The following is an 18,509-nucleotide window of genomic DNA, read 5'->3' as shown; positions in this document are numbered from 1 at the left end:
GCAGGTGACCCAGAACCAGGAGAACGTGTTCGACCTGCAGTGGCTGGAGCTCCCGGACGTGGCCCCGGAGGAGCTGGAGGCCCTGTCTCGGAACATGGTCTTTCACCTGCGGCGGCTCATCGACGAGCGGGACGAGTGCACGGAGGTGCGTCTGCAGGCGGCCTGGCGGGTCCAGGAGGGACAGCTCCTCGTCCTGACTCTTCGTCTCCAACCTGAGGCCCCCCTGGTCCTCTCTGTCCGGTTTTTGGTGGGGATGGTGGGGCGCGGCGCTTGCCCTGCAGTGAATGAACGGCCACTTCTGAGACCCCCGTGGGCAGGGGGGAGTTCATCAAAGTGCAGAGCTCCGAGCCCCTCCTGATTTCTGTCCCACTCAATACTTCATCTTTTTTCAAAAACTTATATCCGGTGCCTCCTGCTTCCTCCTGGTTTCTGGTTCTCGGCCAGCTCCTCTTGTCTGCTGACCATTGTGCGCTGAGTTCGGGTGTAAGCTCTCCCTTCCCTCTCCCACCCACCCCCCTTTCTGCAGCTGATCGTGGACCTCACCCAGGAGCGGGACTACCTCCAGGCGCAGCATCCCCCTAGCCCCCTCAAGTCCTCCAGCGCTGAGTCCACTCCCAGCCCCACCAGCAGCCTCTCCAGCGAGGACAAGCAGCATCTGGCCGTGGAGCTGGCGGACACCAAGGCCAGGCTGCGCCGTGTCAGGCAGGAGCTGTGAGTCCTCCGGTCGGCTGGGCTTTTGGTTCTGCTCTTGTGCTGTGGGCTGCAGACACGTTTCTATCAGCTTGTGTGGTGCAGGGAGCAGAAAGGCTCTGACTCCACGCTGAGCACCCTCAGCTAGCCTCCCGGGGCTGGCACAAGGAGGGGTTCTCCCAAGAACCCAAGAGGTTAGGGTTCCCTCCAGTCCACACCCAGGCCCCATCTGGACTCAGGTGACCACACACTGGTATGGTTTGGGGCTGGAGGGGGGATGTGGCTTGCCCCATCTGGTAAGCCTGTTCCCCTTTCCTGCAGCGGGGGAATGCCACTTTGCCCGTCATCTCAGGGACTACCTGCCTCTCACCAGTGGGCGCTGCTGCCTGCTTGGCAGTGAGGTGGTGCTGATGTGCCCAGTGTCTCCTTGACTTTCTGTACCCTCCGAGGGAAGCCCACCGGGTGCCCAATGGAGGTAGTTTGAAGGTGGTGGGCGTTGTAAACTTAAAAATGGAAAAGAACGGAAATCAGGAACATTTTTGCAAACATCACGTGTCAGTTTCACCCCTCCCCGCCGCCAGAAACCCAGTTCCCTTTCCTTCTCCCGCTGGGGTCTTGCGGGGTGGTGGGCTGCTCCGCTGCATGCCTGGCAGGCCATCTTACTGTTTTCCGATCGCTCTGATCACCCCTCCAGGGAGGAGAAGACAGAACAGCTGGTGGACACCAGGCATGAGGTGGATCAGCTGGTGCTGGAGCTGCAGAAGGTCAAGCAGGAGGTGAGCAAGGAGGTGTGTGCGCGCGCATGTGTGGTGTGTGTGCGTGCCAAGAGGGCAGGGTGGCTGGGACACCCCAGTAACTGTGGATACCTGTGCTTGTGTGTATGTGTGTACACACATGCCAAGAGGGGGTGGCTGGGATGCCCCAGTAACTGTGTGAATCTGTGTGTGTGTGTGTGTGTGTGTGTGTACATGTGTGCCGAGAGAGCAGGGTGGCTGGGATGCCCCAGTAACTGTGCGTGTGTGTGTGTGTGTGTGTGTGTGTGTGTGTGTGCCGAGAGAGCAGGGTGGCTGGGATGCCCCAGTAACTGTGTGAATCTGTGTGTGTGTGTGTGTGTGTGTACATGTGTGCCGAGAGAGCAGGGTGGCTGGGATGCCCCAGTAACTGCGTGTGTGTGTGTGTGTGTGCTGAGAGAGCAGGGTGGCTGGGATGCCCCAGTAACTGTGTATCTGTGTGTGTGTGTGTGTGTGTATCTGTGTGTGTGCTGAGAGAGCAGGGTGGCTGGGATGCCCCAGTAACTGTGTGTATCTGTGTGTGTGTGTGTGTGTGTATGTGTATCTGTGTGTGTGCTGAGAGAGTAGGGTGGCTGGGATGCCCCAGTAACTGTGTGTATCTGTGTGTGCCGTGTGTGTGTGTGTGTATCTGTGTGTGTGCTGAGAGAGTAGGGTGGCTGGGATGCCCCAGTAACTGTGTATCTGTGTGTGCCGTGTGTGTGTGTGTGTGTGTGTATGTGTATCTGTGTGTGTGCTGAGAGAGCAGGGTGGCTGGGATGCCCCAGTAACTGTGTGTATCTGTGTGTGTGTGTGTGTGTGTGTATCTGTGTGTGTGCTGAGAGAGTAGGGTGGCTGGGATGCCCCAGTAACTGTGTATCTGTGTGTGCCGTGTGTGTGTGTGTGTGTGTGTGTGTGCGCCGAGAGAGCAGGGTGGCTGGGATGCCCCAGTAACTGTGTGTATCTGTGTGTGTGTGTGTGTGTGTGCTGAGTGTGTGTGTGTGTGTGTGTGCCGAGAGAGCAGGGTGGCTGGGATGCCCCAGTAACTGTGTGTATCTCTGTGTGTGTGTGTGTGTGTGTGTGTGTGTGTGCACGTGCATGCCGAGAGGGCAGGGCAGCTGGGACGCCCCAGTAACTGTGGCCCAGGGGCTCGGGAATACAGCATTGGGAGCTCCCAGCAAAGGCTGTCGTTTCCTTCCCACTCAAAGTGATGCTGACGTTCTCGTCCTGAGAACGGCCATGGGGGTGACTGTTTCTTAGTGGCAGCGGGTGGACCACCCATGTGGTAGCCTGCACGGAGAGCCCCTCAGCCACCGGGATGTCCTGGAGACGCAGCACTTCAGAGCCGTGGCCGAGTCTTCCCTCCCCAGAGGGGCGCCCCCATGCCAGGCTCCCCTGTCTTTGCCTGTCTCCCAGAACATCCAGCTGGCGGCGGACGCGCGGTCTGCTCGCGCCTACCGGGATGAGCTGGACTCGCTGAGGGAGAAGGCGAACCGCGTGGAGAGGCTGGAGATGGAGCTGGTGCGCTGCCGGGAGAAGCTGCATGACGTGGACTTCTACAAGGCCCGCATGGAGGTAGGCGCCCGGCCTCGGGGTCGGCTCGCCGGACCGGTCCTGAGGAGGACCTGCTGATTCTCTGTCCTGGTGGTTTGGGGTGAGGGGCCAGCAGGTTTCGGCAGCTGGCGCCGTCCCTGCCCCTCACCTGCCTGCCCCTCCCCAGGGGCCTCCCGCTCTGCTGCTCCTCCATCTCGAGGCGCCAGACGGGTGCGAGGAAGGGGTGTGACTTGTAACAAAAGGGTCCTGATTTCTCTCTTTCTCCCGTGTCGTGTCACAGTGATGGGCTTCAGCTTTCCTGTCTTTTTTTAGACTTCTCTCATGCTTCTATGGCTAAACCTTGCCAAGACCAACCCCTTTCTCCTCTATAAAGTAGAGACAGTGGTGCTGCTTCATGAGGCTTCTGCGATGAAGGAGGTGAAACGCCTGGTGTTTGAGCAGATGCCGTAGTAAACCCTCCATGGTGGGCCCTCCTTTGATACCCAGGTTGTGGGGAGCTGCAAGGGAGGGTGTTGAGACTGAAGGGGGAATAGAGACCAGGATCCAGGTGGGGTCACTGATGCTTTGACCTCCCACCCTTCACTCTTTTGCCTTCCATCAGCAGCAGCTTCCAGAACCCTCTTTTCTGAGAATTGAGGAGTTTTTGCCCCCATGATAAAGCTTGGCGTTTAGAGGTGGTTTTAATGAGCAGGGTCTTCCCCGGTGGCTCAGACGGTAAAGTGTCTGCCTGCAATGTGGGAGACCTGAGTTTGATCCCTGGGTCAGGAAGATCCCCTGGAGAAGGAAATGGCAACCCACTCCAGTATTCTTGTCTGGAGATTTCCATGGACAGAGGAGCCTGGCAGGCCACAGCCCTTGGGGTTGCAAAGTGTCAGACACGACTGAGCGACTAACACTTTAGCGAGCAGGGTGAGATCTGAATGTCAGCGTGTACAAAAAGGTCCTCAAGTTTCTTCTTGCCGCCAAGGAGGCTTCTGAGAGACTGAACATAGGTCTCAGGGGAAGGTGTTGCCCTCTCCCTGCCTATGGCCTCCTGCTGAGCTGCTGGCCAGCATGCGTGGGGACGGCTCTTTTCCCCAACCTGCTCTACCATGGAGACAGGCCCTGGGGTCCCTGGGGCGCACGGAAGTGGGATGGAGAAGCCTGTGGTCCAGGGCCCATTTGCTGCTCAGACCTACTCAGGGAGTGTCTGTTCCCTGACAACTGTCAGTGACACGGGGCAGGCACTGACTGCTCCGGGAAGGCAGCCCTGGCCCCAGTGACGATAGGGGTGGGAGACCAGCTCTGGGCTTTGTCCTGAGATGGTCCACTGGCCTTGCTGCGTTTAAAAGGCGTGAATCCCAGCACAGACAGGTTCCAGGGCACATCGCAGGGCTCCCACCACTGGCCGGACGTGCCGCCCTCAGGGGAGCTGGAGACAGTCATGTGTGAGATCCTCGGACTGCTGCCCCAGCAGCCCCTCCAGCCCTGCCTGCACCGGGGGTCCTCACACAGCCCCCGAGTGGGATCATGGATGGAGCGCGGTTCCCGCAGCTCACCCCCACAACCAGCCTTGGAGGGGATGGGCTCCGGTGTCCTGTCTTTAGTCTCGTGTTCATTCCTGGCCTTGTCCGAGCAACCTCGCTCAGTTCAGCAGACACAGGGGCTCAGCGCCTGTGTGGGGCCAAGCCCTGCACCAGGAGCAAGGGATCCGGGCACGGATGAGACTCGCTCCCTGCGTTCAGGGTGCTTCCTGCCTTCTGCGGGGGGTTGGTTTCACATGGGAACCCCTTCTCCATATTCTCAGATGTTACGCCTCTGTGTGGTGACAGCAGTGTTTTCCGTTTTACTTTATAATTTATTTACGTCTGTGCTGGCTCTTCATTGCTGCACGGGCTCGACTCATCAGTTGCCGTGCGGGGGCTTCTCGTTGCCGTGGTTTCTCTTGTGGCGGAGCGTGGGCTCCGCGGCACTCGGGCTTCGGTAGTTTTCATGCGTGGGCTCGATCGTTGGGACTCCCAGGCTCTACAGCACAGGCTCAGAGGTTGTGGCACACGAGCTTAGCTGCTCCACGGCCCATGGGATCTTCCCAGATCAGGGATTGAACCCATGCTTCCTGCATTGGCACGCAGATTCTTTACCACTGAGCCATCAGGGAAGCCCCAGTATTTTCATACTGATGAACAGTTTTCATAGTAAAGTTTACCATGAGGTAAGCAATGCCTCAAATGGTGCATGTGTTCATTGTCACAAGAATAAGTCCTGTAGTGTCTGTCTGTGTAGGGTGCTTCTTTGGAGGGCAGGCAGTGGTGCACGTGAATCTGCAGAGGGCTTGGTCCGGGGAGTCCAGGCTGCTAGAGAGAGGGTGAACCGTGCTCTTTTTGGATGCCCGTAATGTTGTCTCGAGAATGGAGAAAAAGAGCACCTGTGCATGCCTCCTTGAATTGGAGTCGATGCAGTGGCCTTGCGAGCCGTCTGCAGACCTGCCGTCTGCCGTGCATGGCCAGACGCTTCATGTGGACCACGAGCCCTAAGGACAGGGCCTGGCTCTTACCTGACTGTGTGCCCAGGGCCTGGCACACACAGAGAAATTGGAAATCACTGTGTAAGGCAAGTGAAAAACCATTGCTCAGTAAGGAACAGACTTGTGGTCTGGGGAGAAGGATGGAGAAGAAGCATGAGTTTTTGTCTCTGGAACAAGGCAGCATTAGGTGTGACGGCGCATGGTCATGCTCTCCAGCCAGCTCACATCTGTGGACAGCTGCCATGCGAGGGGGATGCTTCTCTGGGCACAGGGGCAGCAACAGGCAGCCAGGTGCCCTCCCCTGGCGTCTGTCTAGTCTCACCGCTGAGAAAGGGCTTGACATCGCGGAAGAGAGAATGTGTTAGTGCCACATGGGCGGAAACATAAAGAACTGGAGCTCAGGGCGAGGACAAGGTCAATTTTGGTTAGAATAATATGGAACACAAATTTCCATGTTTTGCTTTTCAACCTCTGTCTGCTTTTATGTGGGTCTGTGATGGCTCAGATAATAAAGAATCTGCCTACAGGGCAGGAGACCTTGGTTGGGAAGATCCCCTGGAGAAGGGAGTGGCAACCCACTCCAGTATTCTTGCCTGGAGAATCTCATGGACAGCAGAGCCTGGCACGCTGCGGTCCATGGGGTCGCAATGAGTCGGACACGGACTGAGCAACTAAGCAACAATATGGAACACAAATTTCCAGGTTTTGTTTTTCAGCTTCAGTTAGCTTTTATGTGGGTCCTAGTCTATTTATGTCAGGATTAAAACAGCAAGGAGAAGAGCACACCCTAGGTGCAGTGGGGCGTGTGGGGTGGATGCACAGGGTGACCCTTGAGTGCTTTTGCAGAGGGGGGTGGTGCCTCACTGCTGTCAGGGCCCAGGGGTTGCTGTCCAGAGGGCCACGTGGGAGGAGGACAAAGGCAGAAAGATTGCCTGGGAGATTCCTGTTGTCCCACGTTTCATTGTCTGAAATCCCCGACAGCAAGGACGGGTACATCCCCGACAGCAAGGACGGATGCATAGTGTCGTGTGCGTCTGGGCAGGGTGAAAACCAGGCAGGCCTGTCTCCGCTCCTCTCTGATATTTGTAGCTTCCTGGTCCGTGCTGACTCTGAAATGAATAGAAGCTTGAGAGGCAGAGACATAGTGCACAGCTGGAACAGCTGCCACATCAGCTTGCTGGGTGTTGAGCAAGCCTTGTCCTCATGTAGGGGACTAAGATCACGTTACGAGGGCAGACCCTTTGTTCCCATTGGGACTGTTTCCTAACGACTTCTGGGAGTTGTATTAACGTTTGGTGCCTGGAGAAGTTAGTGCAGGACAGACCCGATGCTTGCTTTATGATTCAGCCCACCACGCTCCTGAGTCTGGCGAAATTTAAAAGCAGGCAGGTCCTCGGTGAAGCCTCAGGGCCTCCAGTGGAATGAGATGGGTGGGCAGAGATTATCGAGGGGTGGTCCTTGCTGAGTGGGAGGCCTCTGCTTGCCCCAAGTAGGGTAACCCAGGGCTCCCTCCCAGCCCCTCGGGGCTGGCTTTCCATTGCTCTGGACACCTTAGGGGTCTGTTGGGTGCTTAGGGATCCATTGGGTGGTCCTGAGGGCAGTGGGCAGGAGCTGGTGGTTGCTTTGATTTTTACCCCTCCTTCTGGATTCTGGTGCTTTTTGGGAGAGGGGACATAAGGCATCTCTGAAACAACTGTTAGCTTGATGCTGGGTGATGTTCACTGAGTGCCAGCCTGAACAGCATTTCATGGGGGCATAAAGAGACAGTAATCAGCAGCTGGCCTGCTTACTGGGCCCCAGACACCATGCACAGACCATTTCGCATGCCTTATCCTAGCTGACCCCCACCTCAGCCCTGTCTCATGTCCAGCAGAGGAAGGCGGGATCCACAGTGAGAGAAAGGAGTCTGCTCCTGGCCCCATGGCTGGCAGGACGCGTGGCGGCCCAGGGACCTGAGCCGTCAGCCCACGTTGCCGGTCACCTCACAGACGGGCAGGGGCAGCTCTTGAGCCATGTGGGGCCCGACCGCCAGGCCTGGACTGTGGCTTCCTAAACGTGGCCCCTCAGCTCTGTGCCGGGCCGGGTCAGGCCGCCTGCTTCACTTGGGGTCCTGTCCTCAGGAGTGGGCTGGCCTTGACAGCTGCCCCAGAGGTGGAGAGGCGAGCGTCTGCCTGGGGGCCGAGCCCTGGGCTGTGTGAGAGCCTGGACTTAGCTTCCTGCAGGTGTCTCACTTCTGAGGCTAGGACGTGCGCAAGGCTCGTTATTTCTGTCGTCTAATGTATGGTCGAGTGGTTACCACCAAGAAATTGAGACATTTTTGAGTAGTAGTTAGAAGTTATCCTGTATTGTATTCTGCTCCCCTGGTCGCCCTTGTTTATCCCTGCCTGTCAGAAATCAAGGCCATCTGGAATGCCACCTGTGATCCCCCCGCGTGACATGATTCAGCTGACAGGTGTTTGCTGAATACTCCTGTGGGGCCCACAAGAGCAGAAGTGGAATAGGCCTGCCCTGAGGAGTGCACAGTCTGGAGGAGGAGGACAGGCCAGCACGCCGTTGTCGCACAGTGTACCCAGGGCGCTCTGGGAGCCCAGGTAGCTGACTCAACCAGTGGAACAGTGGGAATCTGCAAGCCCTTCTCAGAAGGGGTGACTTAGGCTGGGCTTTCGGGGTGGAATAGGAGTTCGTTGTGGGGATGAAGGGATGGCCTGTGTTTTGGAACTCAGGGCTGGGAGTGCTCGTGGGCAGACCTATTGGAATACAGGTGAGAACAGTGGAGGCGGTGGTCAGAGAGGAGGACCAGGTCTTCTTCCTGCTTGAAATCCCTCTTTTGCTGTGCTTCACATTTTTTTTGGTAGTCTGAGCTTCTTACCCACATGAGCCCCTTGAGGATGGGTTGCAGGCAGTCTGAGCTCTCTGGCCTATGTTCGAATCCTAGTTTCACCCTTTCTGGCTTTGTGATTTGGAATTTATTCCTTAATTTACCCAAATCGGCCTCTTTCTCCTCCCCCTCCTGACTGTGATGAATAGTGAGTGGGGCGGGGGCAGGGAGCCCCTGATGCAGGGCCGACTGCACGGTGGATGTCATCTCCAGCAGAGAGAGTGCCCAGGGGAATTTAGAGTTTTGATAATTATACCTTTTACGGCTGTCAGGCTTTGATCAGAACTGTGTCCGCTGACCGGAAGGCTTGCAGTTTCCCCTCTACCAGGAATCTTGGATTCTGGCCCGTGCAAGGCGAGTGGACATGCAGTGGGTAACACAGCTCCCAGCCCAGCTCTCAATGGTTAGAATCCACACGTGGGGCCTTAGAACACTGCCCACCGGGAGAAACATCCCCTGTGTGCATGTTTGTGAGATGAAAGCATTCAGGGGGCTCTTGGTCCCCCCGAGATGCTGAGTGGTGCTGGGCTGCATGACGGACTACCCTGCAAGGGGGCAGCCATAGTATTCCACACCCAGCGTGTGCCCGGAACTTATTTGTGAGTTTCGCGTTTGTTTGTGACTTCACTGTCTTAAAGACTCCCCATTTCCAGGAAACGGCTGAGAACAGTTGTTTTTCCAAGAGCATATGTGTAAAATGCTTACATGCAAGCTGTTGATTGAACGAAAGAACAGCTCCCCCAACATCCTGATCAATGGAATGAATGTTGAGCTGAGAGGATTATTAGACTTAGCCCTTGAACTGGGACAGACTCTTAGCCCCACCCTTCCTTGTAAAGGAAATAGAGGCTCAGCAAGGGCCCAGAGCTGTCAGTGGAGTCCACTTGTCCAGCCAGGTGAGGTTATAGATGTCATATGCCTGTGCACCGTGGCCAGCAAAGAAAGTGTTACCTTCCTGGACTGATTTCATTTGTTATTATTTTTTTTAACTGGAGTATAATTGCTTTACAATGTTCTGTTAATTTCTGCTGAACCACAAAGTGAATCAGCTATTAAGTATACATATGTCCCCTCCCTCTTGGACCTCCCTCCCACCTGCACATCCCACCCCTCTGGGTAATCAATCATAGAGCACCAAGCCGAGCTCCCTGCTATGTAGCAACTTCCCACTAGCTCCCTATTTTACACTGGGTAGTGTGTATATTGGGCTTCCCTGGTGGTTCAGCAGCAAAGAATCCGCCTGCCAAGCAGAAGATCTGGGTTCGATCCCACACTGGTTTGATCCCTGGGTTGGGAAGATCCCCTGGAGACAGAAACAGCAACCCACTCCAGTGTTCTTGCCTGGAGAATCCCTTGGCCAGAGGAGTGTGGCGGGCTACAGTCCATGAGGTCGAAAAAGAATCGGACACAACTTAGTAACTAAGCAACAGCAACAGTGTGTGCACGTGTCAGATAATTCATGGATATTTTCTTTCAGTTGAGAAAGTCCGTGTGGCCTGACCTGATGAAAAAGGTGGCGATGCTCAAAAGTGGGGACAGAACTCTCTCAAGGCAGCAACCTTTCCCCTGGATTGTTTGTTTGGTCCAGAGACCTGGACGAGCTGTCATCACGAAGCAGGTGCCTTTATCTGATGGTTCTCATGTATGTTTTTGCTGCTCAGGAGCTGAGAGAAGATAATATCATTTTAATTGAAACCAAGGCCATGCTGGAGGAACAGCTGACGGCTGCTCGGGCCCGGGGCGATAAAGTTCACGAGCTGGAGAAAGAGAACCTGCAGCTGAAATCGAAGCTTCACGACCTGGAATTGGTATTGCAGGCTGCTGCCACACAGACCTGTCTAAACAGATTGGGGTGGTTTCAGGTTGTGCCACGTCCTTCTCTGATTTTTTCCGTCACGGTTTTGGTGCCGCTGCCAACACGGTAACACGCTGACTGCAGAGAGTAGCTCGCTCAGCTCGGCGGCCGGGGTGGGCCCCACTGGGCGCCCACAGACGGACAGAATGGGACTACCATGCTGGACTGCTCATGTATGGATGAGCTCATGTGTGTGTCTTTTGCAAGAGCCTCTGCTGGCTTTTATGGTGAGGTCTGAGCTGAGATCCCTGAGTTCCTTTCCAGGCTTCTCGAGGCATGTTAGGTGCCCTAGAGCCACGAAGCTGCCTGTCACCAGGGTTCTTGCTCTAAAGCCCTGGGTTATAAGTCACTTTGTTCAGACAGCATTCAGTTAGAGACCTGGGCGCTCCCATCACCCTCCGTTGCCAGCCAGTGTATCTTTCAGTGGCCGTAACTCCCAGCTGGGCCCTGGGCTAGACTCATTTCTCTTCGGGGAAGCGAGCAGGTGCCTAGAAGGCCTTCCATCCTTTAGGAATGGGGCCGGGGGTGGATACACGGGGGCCGGGGCCTGTCCAGAGGGGTCCCCCAGCCACATTCTCATTCCGTCCTTCTTCCCGTACTAGGACCGGGACACGGATAAGAAGCGAATAGAGGAGCTGCTGGAGGAGAACATGGTCCTGGAGATTGCTCAGAAGCAGAGCATGAACGAGTCGGCCCACCTCGGCTGGGAGCTGGAGCAGCTGTCCAAGAACGCAGACCTGTCAGACGGTAGGGGGCGCCCGGTGCCCAGGAGCCGTTCAGCCCGCGGCCGCTTCCTCATCCAGGGAGCCGAGCCCTGGGCTCTAAATCTTCCGTGTCAGGCCATCCATTCACCCCGAGTAAATAGGATTTCCTTCAAGTGCCATTTGGAACTGTTTCATTACCCTTCTCCCCAAGGAGAGCAGGAGGGGTCTGGCAGCCTTGATGTCAGGACATGAAACACAAATTAAGTGTTGCCAGCTTTCCCAGTTCCCATATGGACAGTCCCAGGAGCTTGCAGGTTAGCTCGCGCTGACACCCGGAGGGCATCAGAGCCCTATCTGTGGACGGTTGAAAGCCCTGCATGGCAGGAGACATCCCCAGCGGTCACTCATCCCCTCTATGAGTGTACCCTGGGCATTATTTTCTCGTTCATTTGCATAATTGGGCAAGACGGATGCAGTCTGTTCTCTGTCTCCCCGGGCAGGGGCTGCTAAGTGGCCGCTTCTCCCAGGACCCAGGCCTCTTCTGGCTTGCACCGCTGCCCCTGCTCGAGACAGACGGGGCGCCTCGGCCAGGGAAGGGTGGGTGGGGCAGCGGTCCGCGCTGCAGCAGGAAGCTTCGGTGCCCAGCAAACAATAAGCCAGTTCCTGTGTTCAGAAATAGCACACGTGCCTGTGATGGAGCGAGTTATTGTTTACTTAGAGCTGCGCAGAACGAGGCAGGGCTTTCGGCTGGGCTGGGAGTCACTTTTTTCAATTCCCACAAGCATCCCCCCAAACAGTAGAAAATTTGTTGAACAAAGCTGGAAAACATCTTCTCTTCGAGGGGTGTCCCATCAGTTCCAAACCAAACATCAGTTTGTTAAACTACCAGCCGGTGAGGGGAGTTAGTTTTATCTGTGCTTTGGGGCCTGTACCCTGTGCTGAGGTCTGAGGATGGGATCTCTTTGATTCCTGGCCCTGGGGGGAAGAGTAGGTCCATTGGAGAGGACCACTGCCCCCTGGTGGAGCAGAGAGGTGGTGCAGGCTGCCGGGGACAGTTCCAGACCTATTGAGAGTATTTCTGTAAGAGACCAGGGTGGCCTATGGGGGTTGGAAAGCCTTGCTCTTTCAGACTACTCAGTATAGTGTATGAGCCCTTTCAGATCAGTGAGCGTGATTTATTCTCAGTGTTCCCAACTCCTAGTGCTTCAGTTCAGTTCAGTTCAGTTCAGTCACTCAGTCATGTCTGACTCTTTGTGACCCCAGGAATCGCAGCACGCCAGGCCTCCCTGTCCATCACCATCTCCCGGAGTTCACTCAGACTCACGTCCATCGAGTCAGTGATGCCATCCAGCCATCTCATCCTCTGTCGTCCCCTTTTCCTCCTGCCCCCAATTCCTCCCAGCATCAGAGTCTTCCAATGAGTTAACTCTTTGCATGAGGTCCCAAAGTACTGGAGTTTCAGCTTTAGCATCATTCCTTCCAAAGAAATCCCAGGGCTGATCGCCTTTAGAATGGACTGGTTGGATCTCCTTGCAGTCCAAGGGACTCTCAAGAGTCTTCTCCAACACCACAGTTCAAAAGCATCAATTCTTCGGCGCTCAGCCTTCTTCACAGTCCAACTCTCACATCCATACATGACCACTGGAAAAACCATAGCCTTGACTAGACGGACCTTAGTCGGCAAAGCAATGTCTCTGCTTTTGAATATGCTGTCTAGGTTGGTCATAACTTTCCTTCCAAGGAGTAAGCGTCTTTTAATTTCATGGCTGCAGTCACCATCTGCAGTGATTTTGGAGCCCCCCCAAATAAAGTCTGACACTGTTTCCACTGTTTCCCCATCTATTTGCCATGAAGTGATGGGACCAGATGCCATGATGTTAGTTTTCTGAATGTTGAGCTTTAAGCCAACTTTTTCACTCTCCTCTTTCACTTTCATCTAGAGGCTTTTTCGTTCCTCTTCACTTTCTGCCATAAGGGTGGTGTCATCTGCATATCTGAGGTGATTGATATTTCTCCCGGCAGTCTTGATTCCAGCTTGTGTTTCTTCCAGTCCTTAGCTAGGAGCTATTGAACATTAGGTTGAATGAAGGCATAATGCAAGTAGAGCCTGAATGCACTTTTTCATGTGTGATTTGGTGGCTTCTTGAGTCAAGAAAGACCTGACTTAAAGTCCTGGCTCCTCCGCTTGTTAGCTGGGTGACCTCTTTTAGAACTCAGTTTCCTTATCTGCAAAGTGGGGATAACGAAGCTGCCTCACAGGAGGCGGTGGTGAAGCTCGATGCCATGCCTGGCCCACGGGCACAGTAAAGGATGCTGTTCTTACAGCCACTGTCTCACTAAAATAGATGCCATTACTCTGCTTGGGTGCTAATGAGCATAGCACTCAGTAATGAACTGTTGTGTCATTGTCATCATCTGTGAAGCACTGGCTTTTATGGAAGAGGAGAGGAGGCTTGTGGTCAGCTGTGTTGTTGAACTTGTAGACCCTTAGGAATTATTCCCCATGGGTACAGAGTTTCAGTCTGGGATGATGAGAAGGTGTGGAGGGGGACAGTAAAGATGGTTGCACATCACTGGGAATGCATCTAATGCTGCAGAGCTGTGCACTTTAAAATGGTGAACTTTATGTTATAATGTTTTACCCCAATAGAAAAATGTTCATTTTCCACAAATACCGTGGTACCATCCAAATGATCACAGGCTCTGAATTAGTGGAGTTTCGGTTGAGGTTTGTTTCACTTGTAGCATAGTTTCGTGTGTGGCGGGCGCATGTGCTTCTGTGTGTCAGCGCTGGACCTGGGCTGCGGACCTTTGTCCACCTCCCCTGCTGTGCTGCCTGTTGTTGCTTGGGGTCTTGAAGACGTTCAGGCTGGCGGGTTCTGAACTGCAGTTCTTGGTGGGAGATGAGAACTCAGAGAGGGTGGCAGATGCCTTTTAGACCTTAGGATATCCGCCCAGAGGATCTGAACACACACGTCTGTGTCCGGTTCGATGTGGGGGACGCCATCGCCCTGCCTGTATCCTTGCCCCTGGGGGTGATGAGTAAGAGGCAGGTAAGGGTGCAGCCCTGTTTTCAGATCAGGCTCCCAGAGCCCAGTATGTGGCACTGTTGAGACAAGTGAGGACAGTACAACCCCAGCCCTTTCTTTCAAGGGCTTTCATTCACACTCCTTTCTCCTCCTGGAAAAGTCCCATGACTTACCTAAAATCCCGTGGCTTACCTAAAGTCATGCACCCGCTGGTGGCAGGAAGAAGCTAAGAACTCCCGTTCCTGACTCTCAGGTTTGTGCCTACTGCCCGCCTTCTCCATATGCTGAGCTATTTGAAGGGAACCCGCTCAGGGGTCCCCAGCCCCCAGGTCGCAGACTGGTACTGGTCCACGTCCCCTCCCCCACCCTGGTCTGTGGACGAATTGTCTTCCATGAAACCAGTCCCCGGTGCCAAAAAGGTTGGGGACCGCTGGAATAAATAATCTTCCTCTTTCTGGCTTTAGCTTGTATTTTCATCACATTTAGGTTTTGTTTTGTTTTTTAGAAAACAACCAAATATTTGGAAATGAATTAATATACCCTTAAGAAACCCCTCGATCAAAGAAAAAAATGAAATAGAGATTAGGAAGCAACTGAATCATACGTAGAGAATTGGTACTATGGGTGTATCAGTTTGTGGAAGGAAACTTACACTAGAAAAGTAGAAAGTAAAATTAATAATATTTGCATTAATTTTATTTTTTATACTTATAAAGGGTGAGATTTTTTTAATTTTTATTGGCATGTAGTTGCTTTCCAATGTTGTGATAGTTTCTGCTGTACAATACAATAAACCAGCTATACGTATACATATATCCCCCTTTTTCAGATTTCCTTCTTACACTTAGAATTTTTAAAGCAGTTTACATACACTCTCTCATTTCTTCCCCCAATGTAATCATGAAATTACAAAATGAAGTCTCCATTCAGGGGACCTTATCCAGGGATGGCAAATACTGGGCATATGTACCACGGAGCCTTCTGCCACCTGTGGCAGACATAACTCGTCGATTATCGTGCCCCTCCTGCTGAGCCACCCAGACTCCTGTTGCTCTCCGAGCTGGCACAGAAAATGTTGTCTGTTTTCCATCTCTCTTAGTCTCTAAGCTCCTTGGGTTGTATGGTCACGTGAGCCGCTTGGTAAAAAATGGTTGACACGATCTTTAACTTTTGCACTGGCGTCTTCGCTGCAACCTGCTTTCCTCTGAAGCCCTGGGCCCAGCTGAGCTAGCAGAGGACTGTCACTGTCTGAGGGACTTTCAGGCACTGACTGTGACAGTACCATGGAGGAGACCCCCCAGCCGGCCCCTGGGACCCCCTTTCCGGCCCCTCAAACCATGGCATGGGGCACCAGATGCCCCTGGCTTGCAGCTGGAGCCCGGGGCTGACTCGGCTCTGTGCTTCAGCCTCCAGGAAGTCGTTTGTGTTCGAGCTGAATGAGTGCGCCTCCAGCCGCATCCTGAAGCTGGAGAAGGAGAACCAGAGCCTCCAGAGCACCATCCAGGGCCTGCGCGACGCGTCCCTGGCGCTGGAGGAGAGCAGCCTCAAGTGCGGGGAGCTTCAGAAGGAGAACCAGCAGCTCAGCAAGAAGGTAACCCGGCTGGGGGCGGGGTGGGGGGGGTGTCGGGCAGGTGGATGCCCCTCCCCTGGCCTGGTCTGCCGTCTGGAGGCTGATGGGGGGCAGGTATAAGTGAGGATGCGCAGCTGGGAGGAGAGCAGGAGCCAGTGCAGCCGCAGTTAACTATAACAGAGGAGCGAGCAGTCGTAGAGAGCGGTCGGCAGACAGCGGGCTTGTGGCTGCACAACCTTGAAGGTGTGACCTCTGCCTCCTTGTCTTCATCTCTGAAATGGGGTTCGTGGGCTTCCCGTCTAACAGATGTTGCGAGGACTCGATGGGTTTGTGTATGTGAGGGGTCTGGTATGTAGTAAGTGTTCAGTGAGAAGAAACCAGTGGACTATTATGGGGCACAGGGGAGAGGAAGCAGTGATGTAGGCCGTGCACACGTACATGTAAGGGGCGTAGGGACTGTTGGTGGACATTTTTGGGTGCTGCTGATGGTGAGCAGGACCAGTGCCCACCCCTCCCTCTGGGTTTATGGGATGGAGAAGAAGAGGGGGCCAAACTGCATTTGCCTTTCGGGACAGCTGCTGGGTCTTCCCAGGAGCACAGCAGAACCCAGACATCTGGGAGGGCAGACAGGGGCTTACAGACCGGTCTTTGTTCTGTGGTTACAGGGACCCCCATTTGCACTGGGGATTCAGTCTCAGGCACAGGAAGGGTCATTGAGAGGCTAGGGATGGCTTCCGTGGCTTTGGCCACTCCAGGTCAGTGGGCATCAGTACATCACACTGCCTTGGCGCAATCATATTGAGTACAGTAGCTGTCAGCGTCCAGCTGAGGGTGAGAGCGTGAGCACGCTTGCTTGCCAGCCACCATGCAGGCCTGGTGCTTTGAGCCGTCCCACCTGCCCGTGAGTCCTGCCAGCATCATTTACTGAGGCCACATAGGCAATGGGAGGGCCACCAGCCACAGGCAGAGACCTGGGCACCACTGGTCCTGACTCTGCTGGTCCCTTATCTCTGGACTAGGCTTGGGACAGCCCCTCCTCCTGTGACTGGGTGCCTGGAGCCCCCTCATGGGCCCCCCCCCCCCCCAGGCTCGATTACTCACTCTTCTTATCCGTTTGAAGCTTTGTGTGCCTTGCAGCATTTCGGCCAACAAATATTTTGTCCTGGCTTCATAGGACGATAGATAACCCCCACCCTATCTCATGCCATGTCTCAACCCAGAATGTTTTTCCCAGCCCTCGTGATCCACCCCGGCCCTGTACCCCTGCAGAGAGGAAGGGCAGTGGGTATGCCCATCTGGCTGTACTCCTCAGCCCCCACCTCTCGGGTCCCACCCTCCTGGTTCCTCCGGGGTCGGTTCCCTGGTGGGACACCAGCCCTCTCCTGCCACAGTCCTTAAGAGACAGGGCTTTGCACAGAGGTCCGTGGCAGGAGGGAGGTGCCACAGTTCCCAGACCCATCCTATATCCGGTGCTGGGAGCCCTGGGAGGCGGCCTTCTGCCCGCCAGAGTACCTCTTGCCATCTTACTTAGTCTGCCCTCTGTCTGACTGACCCTGTCCTGGCCCAGCAGTGTGGCTTCATGTTCTCCTCCTCCCCCCACACACACCCCGAGTCCGGCACTGACAGGTGCTCCCTGATGATGGATGGGCAGACACCACAGCCCCGGCTGGAGGACTCACCCCCAGGCCCCTTGGACCCTCATCTGGTTCAGTTTGTCGGAATTTCCTTTCCCTGGCCTCAGCCATCCCACTGTCCTGATCTTCCCATGCGGTGTGTCTGGGCACCAGCTGGCACTCCTCAGTCAATCGGTGAAGCCCCAGGCCCCATGGGGGCCAGCCTGGCTCTCGCATTCCCCACCCGGGAGGTCACAGGCCCAGAGGAGCTCAGTGTCTTGCCTGAGCCTCACAGTGAGGACATAGCAGGGCTGGAATACGCCCCCCCCAAGGTCGACCGCTGCCCCGCACTCCTCTTTTGAGGACGACTCAGATGCATTTTCCTGTCGGCCCCAGCTGGGCCAGGCTCCCCCGTCCTGGGGTCCCCGGCTTGCGGCACGGGGCTGAGGTGCTGACGAGGGGATGTGACGACATGAGTGTGAGCCCCACTCAGCCCAAGTCTCCCCACTGGTAGGGGAAGAAGCATGCCTGCTGCTCCCTCCGTGGAGGTTTGCGAGCTCCCAGACCCATGAGCCAGGAAGGAAAGCACGACAAGTAGACAGAGCCTGCCCACGGGCAGCGATCCTTCCGAGAGCTTTGGACACCTCTCTGTGCAAGGCCCCAGCTCAGACAGGCTGAAGTGCAGCAGCTCCAGGCCTGCTGCTCACAAATGTCACTGGACATCTCGGGGTCTTACCCCAGAGGCTGATTAATGGGGTCCGAGATCTTTCAAAGCTTTGAGACCCATCTGGTCTTTGCGGTCCATCTTTTTAGAAGAGCTGTCCCAAACCAGCACATCAGGATCCCTTATTGGTTAGTCGCTCAGTCACGTCTGGCTGTGTGCGACCCCATGGACTCTAGCCCACCAGGCTCCTCTGTCCATGGGATTTCACAGACCTGAGTCCTGGAGTGGGTTGCCACTTCCTCCTCCAGGATCCTTTAGGACCATGTCAAAATGCAGACAGAAGGTCTGTAGGTGGTGAGGCCGCGCTCTTGCAGGAAGGGGCAGCGAGCACTGCTGCACCTGCTACCTGCCAGCACGTGCCCAGCACCATACAGTGACAGGCTCACGAGGATGCTCACTGCCGATCCTGCGTCAGTTACAGAGACTTGTTCGTGGTCACGTCGTTAGTAGGGAGGGACCAGAATCTGAACCCTGTCCCTGTGGCACCAGAGTCATACCTCCTGCTGAGCTCCAGCCCCTGCCTGCCGAGGGGTTTGGTGTCAGTGGGAAGGGGACCAGCAGCCTGGATGCCCTTCCAGTGCAGGCAGTAGCAGGGGCTTCTCCTGGGAGCCCAGTCTTAGGC

The 18,509-nt window shown here is 55.2% G+C and overlaps 1 protein-coding gene across 3 annotated transcripts in view; it reads left to right on the top strand.

Annotated features, from left to right (window-relative positions):
• The window catches only part of CCDC88C (coiled-coil domain containing 88C), a 145,440-nt gene that overhangs the window by 83,488 nt on the left and 43,443 nt on the right, over nucleotides 1-18,509 (top strand). For 2 of the 3 annotated variants that reach the window (XM_042235379.2, XM_042235380.2), the window contains 7 exons: nucleotides 5-145; nucleotides 527-711; nucleotides 1,385-1,478; nucleotides 2,874-3,032; nucleotides 10,054-10,200; nucleotides 10,850-10,994; nucleotides 15,387-15,571. In XM_042235379.2, coding sequence (XP_042091313.1) covers nucleotides 5-145; nucleotides 527-711; nucleotides 1,385-1,478; nucleotides 2,874-3,032; nucleotides 10,054-10,200; nucleotides 10,850-10,994; nucleotides 15,387-15,571 — 1,056 coding nt within the window. The remainder of the gene's footprint in view (nucleotides 1-4; nucleotides 146-526; nucleotides 712-1,384; nucleotides 1,479-2,873; nucleotides 3,033-10,053; nucleotides 10,201-10,849; nucleotides 10,995-15,386; nucleotides 15,572-18,509) is intronic. The other variant, XM_027957328.3, reaches the window with a different exon arrangement.

Source organism: Ovis aries, chromosome 18 (genome assembly GCF_016772045.2).
Source record: "Ovis aries strain OAR_USU_Benz2616 breed Rambouillet chromosome 18, ARS-UI_Ramb_v3.0, whole genome shotgun sequence".
NCBI classification, from domain to species: Eukaryota; Metazoa; Chordata; class Mammalia; order Artiodactyla; family Bovidae; genus Ovis; species Ovis aries.
Note: the sequence above shows the minus strand (reverse complement) of the source record. Positions and strands in the feature narration are given on the sequence as shown.